General features: G+C 39.2%; 1 protein-coding gene across 1 annotated transcript in view; it reads right to left on the bottom strand.

Annotated features, from left to right (window-relative positions):
* cacna1ba (calcium channel, voltage-dependent, N type, alpha 1B subunit, a) overlaps positions 1–13,365 on the bottom strand; it is a 518,974-nt gene that overhangs the window by 135,388 nt on the left and 370,221 nt on the right. Inside the window, exons 14-20 of the mRNA XM_067969602.1 lie at positions 12,448–12,560; positions 12,242–12,354; positions 10,327–10,458; positions 8,681–8,753; positions 6,447–6,564; positions 5,992–6,059; positions 3,592–3,698 (exon numbers count right to left, since the gene is read on the bottom strand). Coding sequence (XP_067825703.1) covers positions 3,592–3,698; positions 5,992–6,059; positions 6,447–6,564; positions 8,681–8,753; positions 10,327–10,458; positions 12,242–12,354; positions 12,448–12,560 — 724 coding nt within the window. The remainder of the gene's footprint in view (positions 1–3,591; positions 3,699–5,991; positions 6,060–6,446; positions 6,565–8,680; positions 8,754–10,326; positions 10,459–12,241; positions 12,355–12,447; positions 12,561–13,365) is intronic.

The following is a 13,365-nucleotide window of genomic DNA, read 5'->3' on the forward strand; positions in this document are numbered from 1 at the left end:
CTATTGCACAGCAAAAACTGGCGACAATAAAATTAAACACGGACAAAGGTCCTAAACAGTGCAAGGAATTATTATAAGATTTATTTGTTTTATGTTATTCACTTCCTCCAATACGTGTGTTTTACAGGTACCCTGGAGAACAGAATGTCCCCATCATAAAATATCTTTGAATTTAACAATGTGTTTTAAGTAAGAACTCTGCAGCAGATAAAACGACCAAAACAATATTTGGATCCTTATTGCTGAAGTTTTGTAAATGTCACTACCATAATTTTACAGAACTTTAAAATAAAAATTTATGTGTCATCAAACACATTTCTCAATGATGACTAAAATGAACTAAAGGTTTAACTGCCAATTCTAAAGGGGTACCATTTGATAAAGCTATGGACCATATGTCATTGAGTAAGATAGAAATAATACAATTCTGTAGAATTTTAAACTTAGTCCAGCTTTCAGCGTTTATAAATCATGATGATTTTAAAGGCAAACATACATCAGATGAATTAGAAAACAATAACACTTTATAGTTCCATTAACAACTTAATTAAGTTAAACAAATGAAAGTATTCGGGGACAATTACTTCTAATTGATTTTGACAGACAGCTATTTTATTTGTTTACAAGTAGTTTTATTGTGACCCTAATTAGACAATTTGATAAAATGAGGATTGCTATTATCTATGTTTCGATGACATGACATTTAGTCTTTCTTACTCAAGTTGATATGTTACCTGATTCACTGTAGAAAGGTCAAAGGAACGTAATAAAGTGCCAACAAATTGAAATGCACAGAAGCCACCAATGACAGTGAATGTAGTAGACGAAGAGTTGTCCAACAGCAGGAAGAGCACAGCCACTGCATGTTTACAACATCCGCTCTTCACACTTGGTGTTACAATGGTGAATGACACTTTCTGAAGGGGTTACTGTATAATATTGTAACAGAGAGCAACTCACGGTGAATTTACGCTGGAGACTGACGAGCTGCGAGATAGAGCACCTCGATTTTGCTTTACAAAACTGCACATGCAAAAAAGATGAAACAAAAAATACATTGGGAATAGGTCAACAGGCTCTATCATATTCATAGGCGGATTACATTTGTCTGCGACTTCACCTCCACAGGTTTGATCAGAGCAGTTATTCTGGTGAAAACTGCTACCGAATTACAATCAATGCAACTAAACAACAATCAGTCTCAATGTTTCAACCTTCGGAGTCCATCCTGCTTCCATTTAAAGTACTACTTCAGCAATACAATACAGGACCTTCAATAAGGAAATTAATTGAACAAGTGTCACTTTGTAAAAATCATTCCTGAAATCACAATCTGAAATAGAGTAAATAGATTAGTGACAAATCAAATCAAAAATATAGCAGCAAGGCCTAGCGGGGCTAGTTGATATCACACAATCAGAGGAAAAAACGGGAAGTGCATCAACTGATTGACACAATAACTACTTACCACATTTGAGACACGGGCAGAGGAAAAGAAAGGAACTGAATCAAGTTGCTTTATGATCAGACACACAGCAAAGGCAAAAAGTGGAAACACTCGATAACACTCATCAAAACGAAAGTGTGGAGAAAACCACAGAATTGTATTTTTTGGGGGGGTCAAGATTAACATTTGAAAAGTCTGCAAAGCTCGATATTTGGATATGGTTAGTCCACATAAATAATTTAGGAGATTTGTTAACATTTATTTTCTAACCTCTGCCGTTTTATTGAAAAGAAAACCTAAAGAGCAACAGACCGTTAACTGATCTGGCATTTAATATCTAAAGGCCCTGGTTTTCCCCTGTTTCCATATTATAATGGCATTGGTAAATGTTTTTCCAAAAATAAATTAACCTTTTCTAACAATCTGCAGTAATTGAACAGAAATATAGGCTATGTAAGGCAGGGTTCCATGCAGATTGCTCCTAATGCTGTTGCCAATGTGCTTGGCGTAGTGGAGAAAATCTCTTGGCACCAGCAGAAGTGAAGCTAATGCTAACTAATATTCTGGAGACAACAATGAAGCCATTATTCCTCTGAACCGTGATCTAGGTAGAAAAACTAGATAGACCAGATCAATGCTAGATTATATTTTACTCAACCTCCCGGCCTCATCAGAAAGTAGTTAAAAAGCACAGCAATTATTGGGTCGCAGCATTTGCTAAAAGTGGCCTCTCAGCCCTGTAAATTGTACAATTTATCTCCACTTTTTGCTTTCACTGCTGTGTTTAGCTTGTGATCAAGATAAACCAACTTAGGAACACAGAGTACTGAACCAATATGGCTGTTTGAGGAAAGAGTGGGGATGGGTTCTGGGACTGATTATATCAACTCACCTCCGTAAAACTCAAATTAAAGCAACGAAAAGCTGAACAGAAAGAAAACACAACCAAAATGAAATGGTTTTTCATTCAAATTTATGCAGAGAAACAAGAGACGCAAACAGAAAATACGTTTTAATCCATGCAAATGAATCTTATACATGTGAAGAATTAATCAATACCTTTAGTTCCAACTGTAGGTACAATAGACTGAATAGCACCGTCTCTGTCAGTAACCAAGGCATTGCTTTTTAATATTATATAGCAAATTAAAAAAAACATGGAATAAATAGAAAAATCAGACTTTAAGCAATGGAATATGACTTTTCCTTTGTTCCCCGCCTCCCCCTCTCCATTCCCAGTTTCTCCTCTCCTGAAGGTAAGGACTTAGCCAGAGTACAGACATGCATATGATAAGGATGAGAATTATGTATTATATGAGGAAAGACCATTTGGTCCATCATACCTGCCCCATTGATACATGGTGCACACCATCAGCCCCCCTTCCTCCTAGTCACACAATCTCCTTGGAGTGTTGAAACAAAACCTGAGGAAAAGCTCTGGAAATTTCCTCTCTGACCCCTCAAGGCAATTTAACAAGTTCCAGGAGACCGCAGCTACTCATGAATCGCTCTCATCCCAGACACCCCATGATCTACCCACTACGACTTGAAATGTCCTTCTTGCTCAGCAACTCGTCCGGCTCCCTTTGGAAGGACTGCAGGGAATCCACACTCACTGCAATATGGTTCCACAGTCACCAGCAGCCTTCTGGTAGCCCTCCCAAGTGAACAATCTTCAGGCACATGCCTGGGCAGTAAGAGTCAAGAGGCTAATGAACCATGGGAAGACAACACATTTCGGCATGATCCTGCCCTCACCCAATGTCCACTCATCCAGCAGAGGTTATTAGATAGCAATAAGGTGGAGGAGGAACTGTCTATATTTTCTCTTTATAGTCCAGGGACACTGAAACCTATCTTAGTGCCCCCCACCGTCACGTACTGAGACCAGTCCTATGGAAGTTATAGCTAACTCACTTGCACTACATGCTAGATGCAGATTCCATGGCCCAACAGTCTTGAATGTCAATGACAACATTAAAATATCTGAACTTAAAAAATAATGGCATAGAAAAGATTATTCATAAAACAAAATAGATTGAAATACCAATAGCTTTGATGTCATGCAAAGAGCAATGTGAAGTGCAATGATATAGAGAAATAAATTTGCACGCACAATGCTGCTGCATGAACTCTGAACTTACGCTGCTATGGACAGGTTAGTTGCAGATATTGGGCTGACATCTGCAACCTCCATTGCCTTTTGGATGGTATTTTTTTGGATGTTAGCCTCTTCCATCTCTTCTTCATCCTGAAGAGGGAAATGGTAGAAGACGGTTCTGAGAAACACATTGTCCCACTCAATGCCTGTACATTTTATTTTGACTGACATCGTAATGTTGCTGAAATCCTTTCAGGAATGAAATATATGCCAAGTTTTCAAAATATAAACAATGAAATGTTTCTTTTCGCCTTGACATTTCTAAGGCTAAATGTTATTACGTTAGAAAAATTTACTAATCTAATTGTGACGGGTTTTGATAGAGTAGATAGGGAGAAACTTTTCCACTGGCAGGAGGGTCGGTAACCAGTTGATGCAGATTTAAGATAATTGACAAAAAAGCCAGGGGGGAGAAGAGGCGAATTTTTTTTACGCAGCGAGTTGTTATGATCTGGAATGCACTACCTGAAAGAGTGGTGGAGGCTGATTCAATAGTAACTTTCAAAAAGGAATTGGATACATACTTAAAAAGGAAACATTCGCTGGGTTAAAGAGAAAGAACAGGGGAATAGGACTAATTGGATAGCTCTTTCAAAGAGCTGGCACAGGCTGAATGTGCCAATTTTCCTCCTTCTGTGCTGTCTGATTCTACGATTCAATAAAAGTAAAATGATAATGCTGTCCCCTGGGGTACCATGTATGGGGATGTACCCTTTTCCTACACTGGCTCCAGGAAAAGGGCCAGTAGTTCTTGCTCTCTACCTTGCCAAATGGAAGGCAAGGGCTTGCTCACAGGAAGGAGAGTCAGCACCAGAAGCACTCCCGATTTAATAGCTCAGGGCAGTGGGGGCAAGGGACATCCCAGATAATTTGGAATACTCAAGCTTGTTACTTTTTTTTAACCAAAATGCTACGATGGCCTCCAAGGTTTAATCAGCTGCTATAATACAGATGGAAACAAGTGGACAAGTTCTAACCAATGTAAGCAAGATACGATAGATTTGGGGCTAGCTGTTAGATTGGACCTGTGCATGTGAAGAATACAAATGTTTATGGAATATATACTGTGAGTAGCCAAAACAAAGTTAAATGTCCCTAAAACTTCCAATAAACACAAGTTCCCCTGAACATCACTGTTATTAATGGCTAATAATCAATGGGATGAAATCCTTTTATGCCGTAATGCTAGAAAAAACTGGCTGGGCCAACTTACTGTATACTTCATTACCTAATCACTGTAACCTACCACCTGGCAGCAGTGGCTCTTTCAACGCTGATTTTCTGAGGAAACAATGACTGTTTTGGAAAGGGGTTTCACTGTTACTACATTTCATACAAAAAGAGGCTGATACACTGCAGGCTGTCTTCCAAATATTTATGGGGAGACACTCATAGTTGGTACAACAACCTGGTTTTTGAATCAAATTCATTGAAATTACAAACAAACACCTCAGAAAAGCTACATTGCTGGAAAATGTTCTTATTGATAAACGTTTTGAAATTTATGTACTTTCTCTGAACTCTAATTAATTTGAAATTAATTTAGAAGTGTTCGTTACTATGGGTCCTGATTCCAATAGGTTAGGTTCTATTTTTAAAAATACTCTCCTCTTCCTATTTCCTGAACTTTAAATGTTGTTTTCTTTTTCTCTCTTTGGGTTTCCCTAGGTGAAGAAGGACAAGCAACTTAGCGCAGTTTTTGAACAAATAACACAGCTGTGTGTTGTAAGTGAGTGTTCACTACATGTGAACGATGTTTGAAGAGGCAGGGAAAAGTGTGCTTTACACATGAACACTTCTCAGCCCAGTGCAGGCGGTGCTTTTGAGGCTGCTGCGAGATCGTGATACATGCTCTCCAATTTCCCCCTCTATCTACCTGGAAGTTCCTGGTATCTGTCTATTGTCTCAGACCCTCTGACAGCAGTTGTGCGAAGAAATTACAATGGTGGTGAAAAGTTTTTTCATCCATCTTTTTATCTCCATATTGAACTGGATACATTAGTTTGACACACTTCAGTTGGAACTGGAAACAAGAACTCACATTTAATGACTACACTTGTACTATTTAATTGTGTCGGGCAAGCTTCTCAGCTGAATATAATAGGAATAAACTTATTACGTGTGACTTATGGTTTGCAATTAATTATGTTGCTTCTGTAATATTTGGTTTGTTAATTTAGTGCCTTTGAGGACAGCAAGCATTCTTCACATTTAAAATGCTCTGTCCTTAATAAAGGTAATGTGTTCCTTAATAGAACAAGATGCTGTTTTGTATTCCAGCATAAGCAAAACATATGATAAAAGCCAAGAGGAATCATTTGTGTTTCACCTCAAAACGTTTATTGCCAGTTTTACAAGGAAGAGTATGACTTGAAATGCGAACCTTTGTCAGTTCTTGTGCATTTGCCAGGTTGTCAACTGCAATGGCCAAGAAGACATTGAGGAGGGTGTCTGTTCACAATAAAGTTAAGGAAATAAATTTGTTTTAAGGTCAAAGTTAAAATGGGATCAAAACCCTCAGCAACACATTTCATTCTCCCATCTTGTCCATTCATTAACTCATTTACACACACGTTCCAGTAGCTTGCTGGGAGAGGGGAAGTGAGTAGGGGGGAAATGTATTAAGGATTTGTGATGCTGAAAAGGTTTCACAGCTCAGCTGACAGAAGGAACATTTTTATGACTGAAAGACACTAATAGAGTATCCAGATTTATGCCATTCAGCTGAATTGAGGATTAGCAATACTCCCCAGTGACTAGTAGTCAACAGGTACTTAAAGATTAAGTTATGACTCACCAAATTTCAACAAGAGATGTTGACCATGTTTCAAAGGATACAATTACCAAACAGTGTCAAGATAATAAAAAACACAGATGAAAACATTCCTGTTTTTACTCCTCCTTGTGATTCGATTCCAAAATACATAACTGCATTCCAGTCTTCTCCTGTCAAGACCTGCGCAATTAATAATGGAAGAACATAGATTCAATTGTTTCATTAGCAGTTATCAACTACATTACTGACTGAAAGCTTCAATGATTGTGAATATTGTCAATTATCTACAAACCTAAAATGTTTAAATCAAGACTAGGTGTAGAAAAGTACCCTACATCTTTTAACAGTCAAAGTCTCCATGAGAAAAATGTGCTTTTTATATGTTGAACTTGTCACTTGTATTTTGTATTGCGAGAAACAGCATGTAAGGATTAAAACCCAAGTTCACACAAAGTATCTCTCAGCTATCAACTGAGGGACCAGGCAGGTGGCTGCAATGGGATAAGCTGGGTGTGAACTGTCTGAATGGCCAGAGCTTTTCTATTCAATCACAGACATCATGGCCATCGTCAAAGACTAGCAATCCATTCAGTATTGATGTATCGCTGTTGATCTAATTTAATTATAAGACATGCAGACATCTACTGCCTTTTGTTTCAGCGTAACTTCAAAGGTGCTCCAGTTAGCTTGACACAGATCAAAGAATCAGGCCGCAGCCTGGGATAATGGGTTTGATTGACAGTTGCGTCTAAGACCTTTGAGATGGGAACACAGTCACTGATCCAATTTTAATGGCGCAAAACAGGCACGAGCAGAGCGAGCCTGACTCCCACCCAGTATTTCTGCCATGAGGCCAAAGGCATTTTGAAGCCTGGGCCTTATTTATATGGATCCAGTGAGCTGTGTGTGCCAAACCAATGCTTCCCTGCAGCTCGCCGGTTCGGGAGAGTGTGAAATCATCCAGCTCCTACACAGAGCCAGCTGACAGTCCAGGCCTGGAGGGGGTGGGGAAACAGGAATGCTCTTCTTGGCCCAACTAAAATTTAAGAAGAAAATGGTTTTGGGCCCCTGGAAACAGTTTCTCCTTATTTACTCTATCGAAACCATTCATGATTTTGAACACCTCTATCAAATCTCCTCTTAACCTTCTCTACTCCAAGGAGAACAACTCCACCTATTCCAGTCTCTCCACGTAACTGAAGTCCCTTATTCCTGATACCATTCTAGTAAATCTCTCTAAGGCCTTGACATCCTTCCTAAAAAGTGTGGTGCCCAGAATTGAATACAATACTCCAGCTGAGGCCTAATCAGTGTTTTATGAAGATTTGGTGTAACTTCCTGCTTTTTTATTCTATGCCTCTATTAATAAAGCCCAGGATCCCAAATGCTTTTTTAACAGCATTCTCAACTTACACTGCCACCTTCAAAGATTTGTATACATACAACCCCAGGTCTCTCTCTTCCCTGTACCCTCTTTAAAATTGTACCATTTAGTTTATATTGCCTCTCCTCATTCTTCCTACCACAATGTATCACTTCACACTTCTCTGCATTAAATTTCATCTGCCATTTGTCTGCCCATTTCACCAGTTTGTTTGTGTCCTCCTGAAGTCTGTCACTATCCTCCACATTGTTTGCTACATTCCGGAGTTTTGTGTCATCTGCAAACTTTGAAATTACCCTATACCCTGTATACCCAAGTCCAGGTCATTAATATATATCAAAAAGAGCAATGGTCCTAATACCGACCCCTGGGGAACACCACTGTGCACTTCCCTCCAGTCTGAAAAACAGCTGTTCACCACTACTCTCTGCTTTCTGCCAATTTCGTATCCACGCTGCCGCTGTCCCTTTAATCCTATGGGCTTTTATTTTGCTTACAGGTCTATTATGTGGCACTTTATCAAATGCCTTTTGAAAGTCCACATACACAACATCAATCGTACTACCCTCATCAATCCTTTCCGTTGCTTCATCAAAGAACTCAATCAAGTTAGTCAAACGTGATTTTCCCTTAACAAATCTGTGCTGGCTTTCATTGATGTTATGAATGTTGTATACCTAGGCTATTGCACACGTTACCTTTCATTATCAGAGTGCATTGGTGAGTGTGCAGGACCCAGAAAATTAGTCAAGTCACGAATGCTCTGTGGTCATTGCAAGCAGTGTTGCCTACTGTTAATGTTCATTGCAAACTTATTGTATGCAACAGCCAATACAAGAGAGGTGGCACGATTAAAAAGCAGAAATATCCTAAAAAGACCTTAATTCACTCAATAAAATGTTTTTTTTTAACCTGGAAAACAGTGAGAATTGCAGCAGGAAATGTATCAAAATTTGTCGGGGGGGTTCCATCTTCAAAATTAAACCTAGAGACAAACAAAACCACATGTATATTAGCTTCTGCTTCCATTTTTTAAAACCTGGAGAGCTTTACGTTGCAACTGCAGACAGCAATACAAGTCCCAATAGCAGCATAGCAATACAAATAGTGCACAAAACTTTTAAAGGTGCACCTGAATGTCCTTGATGATGGAAATGGCAGTGATGAGCAGACCATGCAGATAAACTGGGAATGCTCTAATGGACTGAGACTCGTTCTGTGCTATTAAACCATTTGCTGTGGATTTTCAGAACATGCACACGAGCAAATATGAGATGTAGGCTATTAACATGAGCTGGATTTGAAATCGGTAAAAGGAAACTACCAACTGAAGTTAATATTCCATTCAACCTTCACAAAGTATTGTAATTGTTTTATAATTCCGTTAACACTGCAATGATATGACATGTCCAAGGTGTGGTTATAAAGCAGGTTTTTTTAATCCTTTCAACTCAAGCGTTTCTCTTGTCTTTCTCTATTTTGAGACTTGCATCATAGCCTCTCTAAATTTTTCTTTTCTACTCCTCCTAAACTTGAAATATACCAACTCACATACTCTTCCTACTCCTCCATCTAAGGTCACTGCTCTGAAATTAAGGTTTATTGCAGTCTCCTATATTGACTCTATGGGTGAAATTTTAACCCTTTCCTTGCTCAGCGGAAACTGGGCAGAAGGCAGTTAAAACAGAACGGGGGGTTTAGCCATTCTGTTAACGCCCTGATCTGGCCGACTGCAATTTTGAATTGCAGGCGGCAAGGACACCCACCCAAAGCTGGCAGAATCCTTTTTAAATATGCTAATCGGGCTTCGATGATGTCATCAGGGCCCAACTGCTATTTTTGCCTGCGGCCTGAGTGAGGGAGCAGTAGAGGCCTCCCCGGCCAGGTCAAACCTGCAACCAACAGGAGCCAGGGCCCAGAGGCCCAATAATGTAAGTTTTAAAACATTTTTTTGTAAGGTTCCTTGTGGGCCAGGAGCAGCAGTCGTGCATCAGTGGGCCCCTCAAGGAAATCTTATGCCTCCTCAGTCCCTGCTTCCATCTCTCCGGACCGTAGTTCCCTATCCCGAGTCCTCGCAGCCATTTACCTTGTTACGGGGACAGTTCGCCGGGGTTCCTGGCGGTGGCCTCCGAGCCGTGTGATTTTAACGGCTGGGCAGCCTCCTTCCGCCGACCTCGTGGCCCTTTTGGTCGGGAAGTCGGCAAGCGGCACGTTAATGAAGCCCGGCCATTCGAATCGGCTGAGCCTCCCTGCCTCTGCTCCCGGATGGGCTGGCCGCTCGCTAGACCGCGAGATAAAATCGACCCTATTCTTTCTCGGGACCTCTAAATTATGGAACACCTGTAGCCTCCATTGGCCTTCGCCACCTCCAACAATGTACAGGCTTTGAAAACTCAAGCGTGGTATCCTTCACCCATTATTTCTTGACTGATTTCATCTTCTCTCCTACTTTTTTCAACCTTGGCAGTATCTAGCACCATGGGCTTTCACCTTTCATATAGGTTTCTCAATAGTAGAAAAAAGATTTTAAATTTCTTTTGTACTAGAATGTGACTTACTGTCCGCCAAAGAGTTGCATTCCAAGTAAGGCGAAAACTACAATGAACAGGAAAAGCAGGAAAAGCAGACTGATGATAGATTTCATGGAATTCAGCAGAGATACCACCAGATTGCGCAATGAGTTCCAGTACCTTTAAAAACACAGATCAATTGTTTTAACAAAACAACCACAACAGTGGTGCTCCTATGACCTCTTATCTGACAGGGATCATTTCTTTAAAAAGGCTAGACCATTTTTTTCTGTGACTTTATCCTTAAAATCACATTCTTTGTAAGACTTTACCTTTGAGGCTTGAATGGGTTACTGGGTGAATATTGATCATATTAGTATATAGAGCATTTATTGACTTGTATGATATACTTCAAACTGGTTGAGATAATGGATCTTGATAGGTGCAAGTATTTAGTGAAATAGGATGATTGTAGTTAATAAGTGTGTGACAATTGTATATTGAGAAACTTCTATTAATAGAAGTTTAACAGTAGCAAGGTTGACTTGTCTTAACATACAAGTTCAATGAACTTTATGAAGACATTCAAAGCATAAAATGGAGTGACCACACAGCTTCACAATTGGGTAGATTTGGGAACTCAAATGATTGCTGCAAGACAATGAAGCACTTGAGGCTTAAGTTCTAATTGTGAATATCTCACATAGCCATAGAAGTAATTGAATAATAGAACAAGCCAGTGATTATCATAAAATGGTTGAGCTTCAATGTACTGTAAGGTCGAATGGACAGGAATTACACAAGGAAAATTTTGCAGGGCTATGGGACTAATTGGATAACTCGTTCAAAGAGCTGACACAGACACAATGGGCCGAATGGCCTCCTTCAGTGCTGTATGATTCTAAGTGCTGCAAGACATTGCATTTTTTTTTAGGAGCTTGGTTCGAGGATGCCCTGTTGGCTGATTTGAAAATGGCTGACTACAAACATCACATTATATTAAATATATTTTATACTGTAGCAGCAGTTAAAATGTAGGTTACTTATGTGATTTCCCCGAGCAGCAATTCACAATCAGTACCAACACAACACTTTGCAGAATACTTCTGAATCCCACAGGACAGTGGACATGTGGAACTGACCCCTAGAGATGATAGTTGATTCAAGGTCAATTAATACCTTTATAAGGGAACTGGACCAATATATATTGAGAAGCTCAGCTGAGGGATTATACCACCGAGATATTAATACCACTGCTTGATTTTTGTTCTCCATAGGAAATTGGGAATGGAAGTGTTTCTTAAAATAGTGGATTAACAGGTGATGTTGTTGGTAATGGTGGTAGGGGAAATTAGTGATGGAATAATCACACAGATTTTGGATCTAGCAGACTTGATGGGCCAAATGGTCTTCTCTCACTCTGGACTCCATATTTTTATTCCAGCTTCAAGTAATGAGGACAATTCTTATGGTACTTCCCCGTTCATATAGTAAGAAAGTCTATGATGTGCATTGCATGCTTAGACATAAGTATATTTATACAACTGGCTATTTCCAACAATGTGACAATGAGGCCATTGCCCTATTTCAACAAAATGGGAAGCACCAAAATGGTAAGCACGCAAACATCAGTACTGTGCAGTAATGACAGCGAGATGACTCACAGTTGTCCATTGGAACAAAACGACAACTGATTCAATGAATGCAAAACCAATGCAATCTTTTAAGGGAAAAAAACTAAACAGTTCTAAAGTCATAAGGTAATGGCACGATAAAGAACTGGAACTGGGGCAGGATGGAACTAATTTGCATTGAGTGTGCCTTATAGTCAGTTAGGGTATATAGAGCTGCAGGTTTCATGCAGAATTAACCATAAAACCTATCGCAGTGCAAATAATTTTTTTTATTGCAAGATAAAATTTAAAAAGAAATTGAAAAGGGAAGTTCACAATATTCTCCTTACTTGGTTACTTTGAAGATTCTTAGTAAGCGAAGTGCCCTGAGCACACTTATACCAAAGGAGGTACCCGGTGTGACAGCAGCCCAAATTACCTCAAAAATACTACCAACGATCACCTGCAAAAACAGTATACAACATATATTTAGTTAGTGAGCTCTAGATATTAAGATCTCCATTGTCTGCTTGCAAACACACAACCTCAACCTTACCGCAAAGTCAAAACAGTTGAATGAGGAATGGAAGTAATTTCTTGGCCCCAAACCATACATCTTCAAGGTCATCTCAGTCAGGAAAAGTCCAAGGAAAACAAATTCAGCAAAATCTGAGATAAAAATAATTTGTTAAAATTGTATAATAGCACATAATGGACATGTTGCATAATTTACACGTTAACAGCACATCAGGTAAACTCTTCAACCTTGAGAAACCTTTTGTTTATGTACGAGGTTACCAAGTTTGTGTGCAAAGGATTCAAACTCCACAGAATCATACAACTTTGCAGCACAGAAAGTGGCTATTTGTGCCACCTTTTTGTGACAGCAATCCAAGCTAATCCTATTGCCCCACTCTCTTCCCATTGCCTTGTATCCTCCTCTGCTTCAAATGCTTGTCCATTTTACTCTTGAAAGATGCAATAGGCTCTATTCCATGCTTTAATAACTTTCTGCGTATAGAAGTTTGTCCTAATCTCTCTCCTTATTCTCTTTGAGAGTTATAAATTTATAATGCCTTGTTACTGACTACCCAACCACAGAAAACAGTCTTTGCCTATTCATCCCATCAAAACCGGATATCATATTAAAAACTTCTATTAAATCTCCTGTTAGCCCTTTCTGTTCGAGTCATAGTGTCTCAAGTCTCCTCACATAACTCAATGATATTCATTTGCTAATAAGCGGAGTGTCAAGAAAGACTTGTGTTTATACAATGCTTTATTATGTCTCTCAAAATGTATCCTTGTATATAATGAACTAGTTTATGAAGCACAGCAATTGTTGTTATGTAGGCAAATATAATTTTGAATTTATTCCAAACTCCACACCACGAAATAGTACGTGCTACATTTTTTTTTTGAGTTCTGGGCATTGAAATGGGGCAAACAACTAATGTGAGAGTTGGTGAACAAT

This window comes from Heptranchias perlo, chromosome 31 (assembly GCF_035084215.1).
Source record: "Heptranchias perlo isolate sHepPer1 chromosome 31, sHepPer1.hap1, whole genome shotgun sequence".
NCBI lineage: Eukaryota > Metazoa > Chordata > Chondrichthyes > Hexanchiformes > Hexanchidae > Heptranchias > Heptranchias perlo.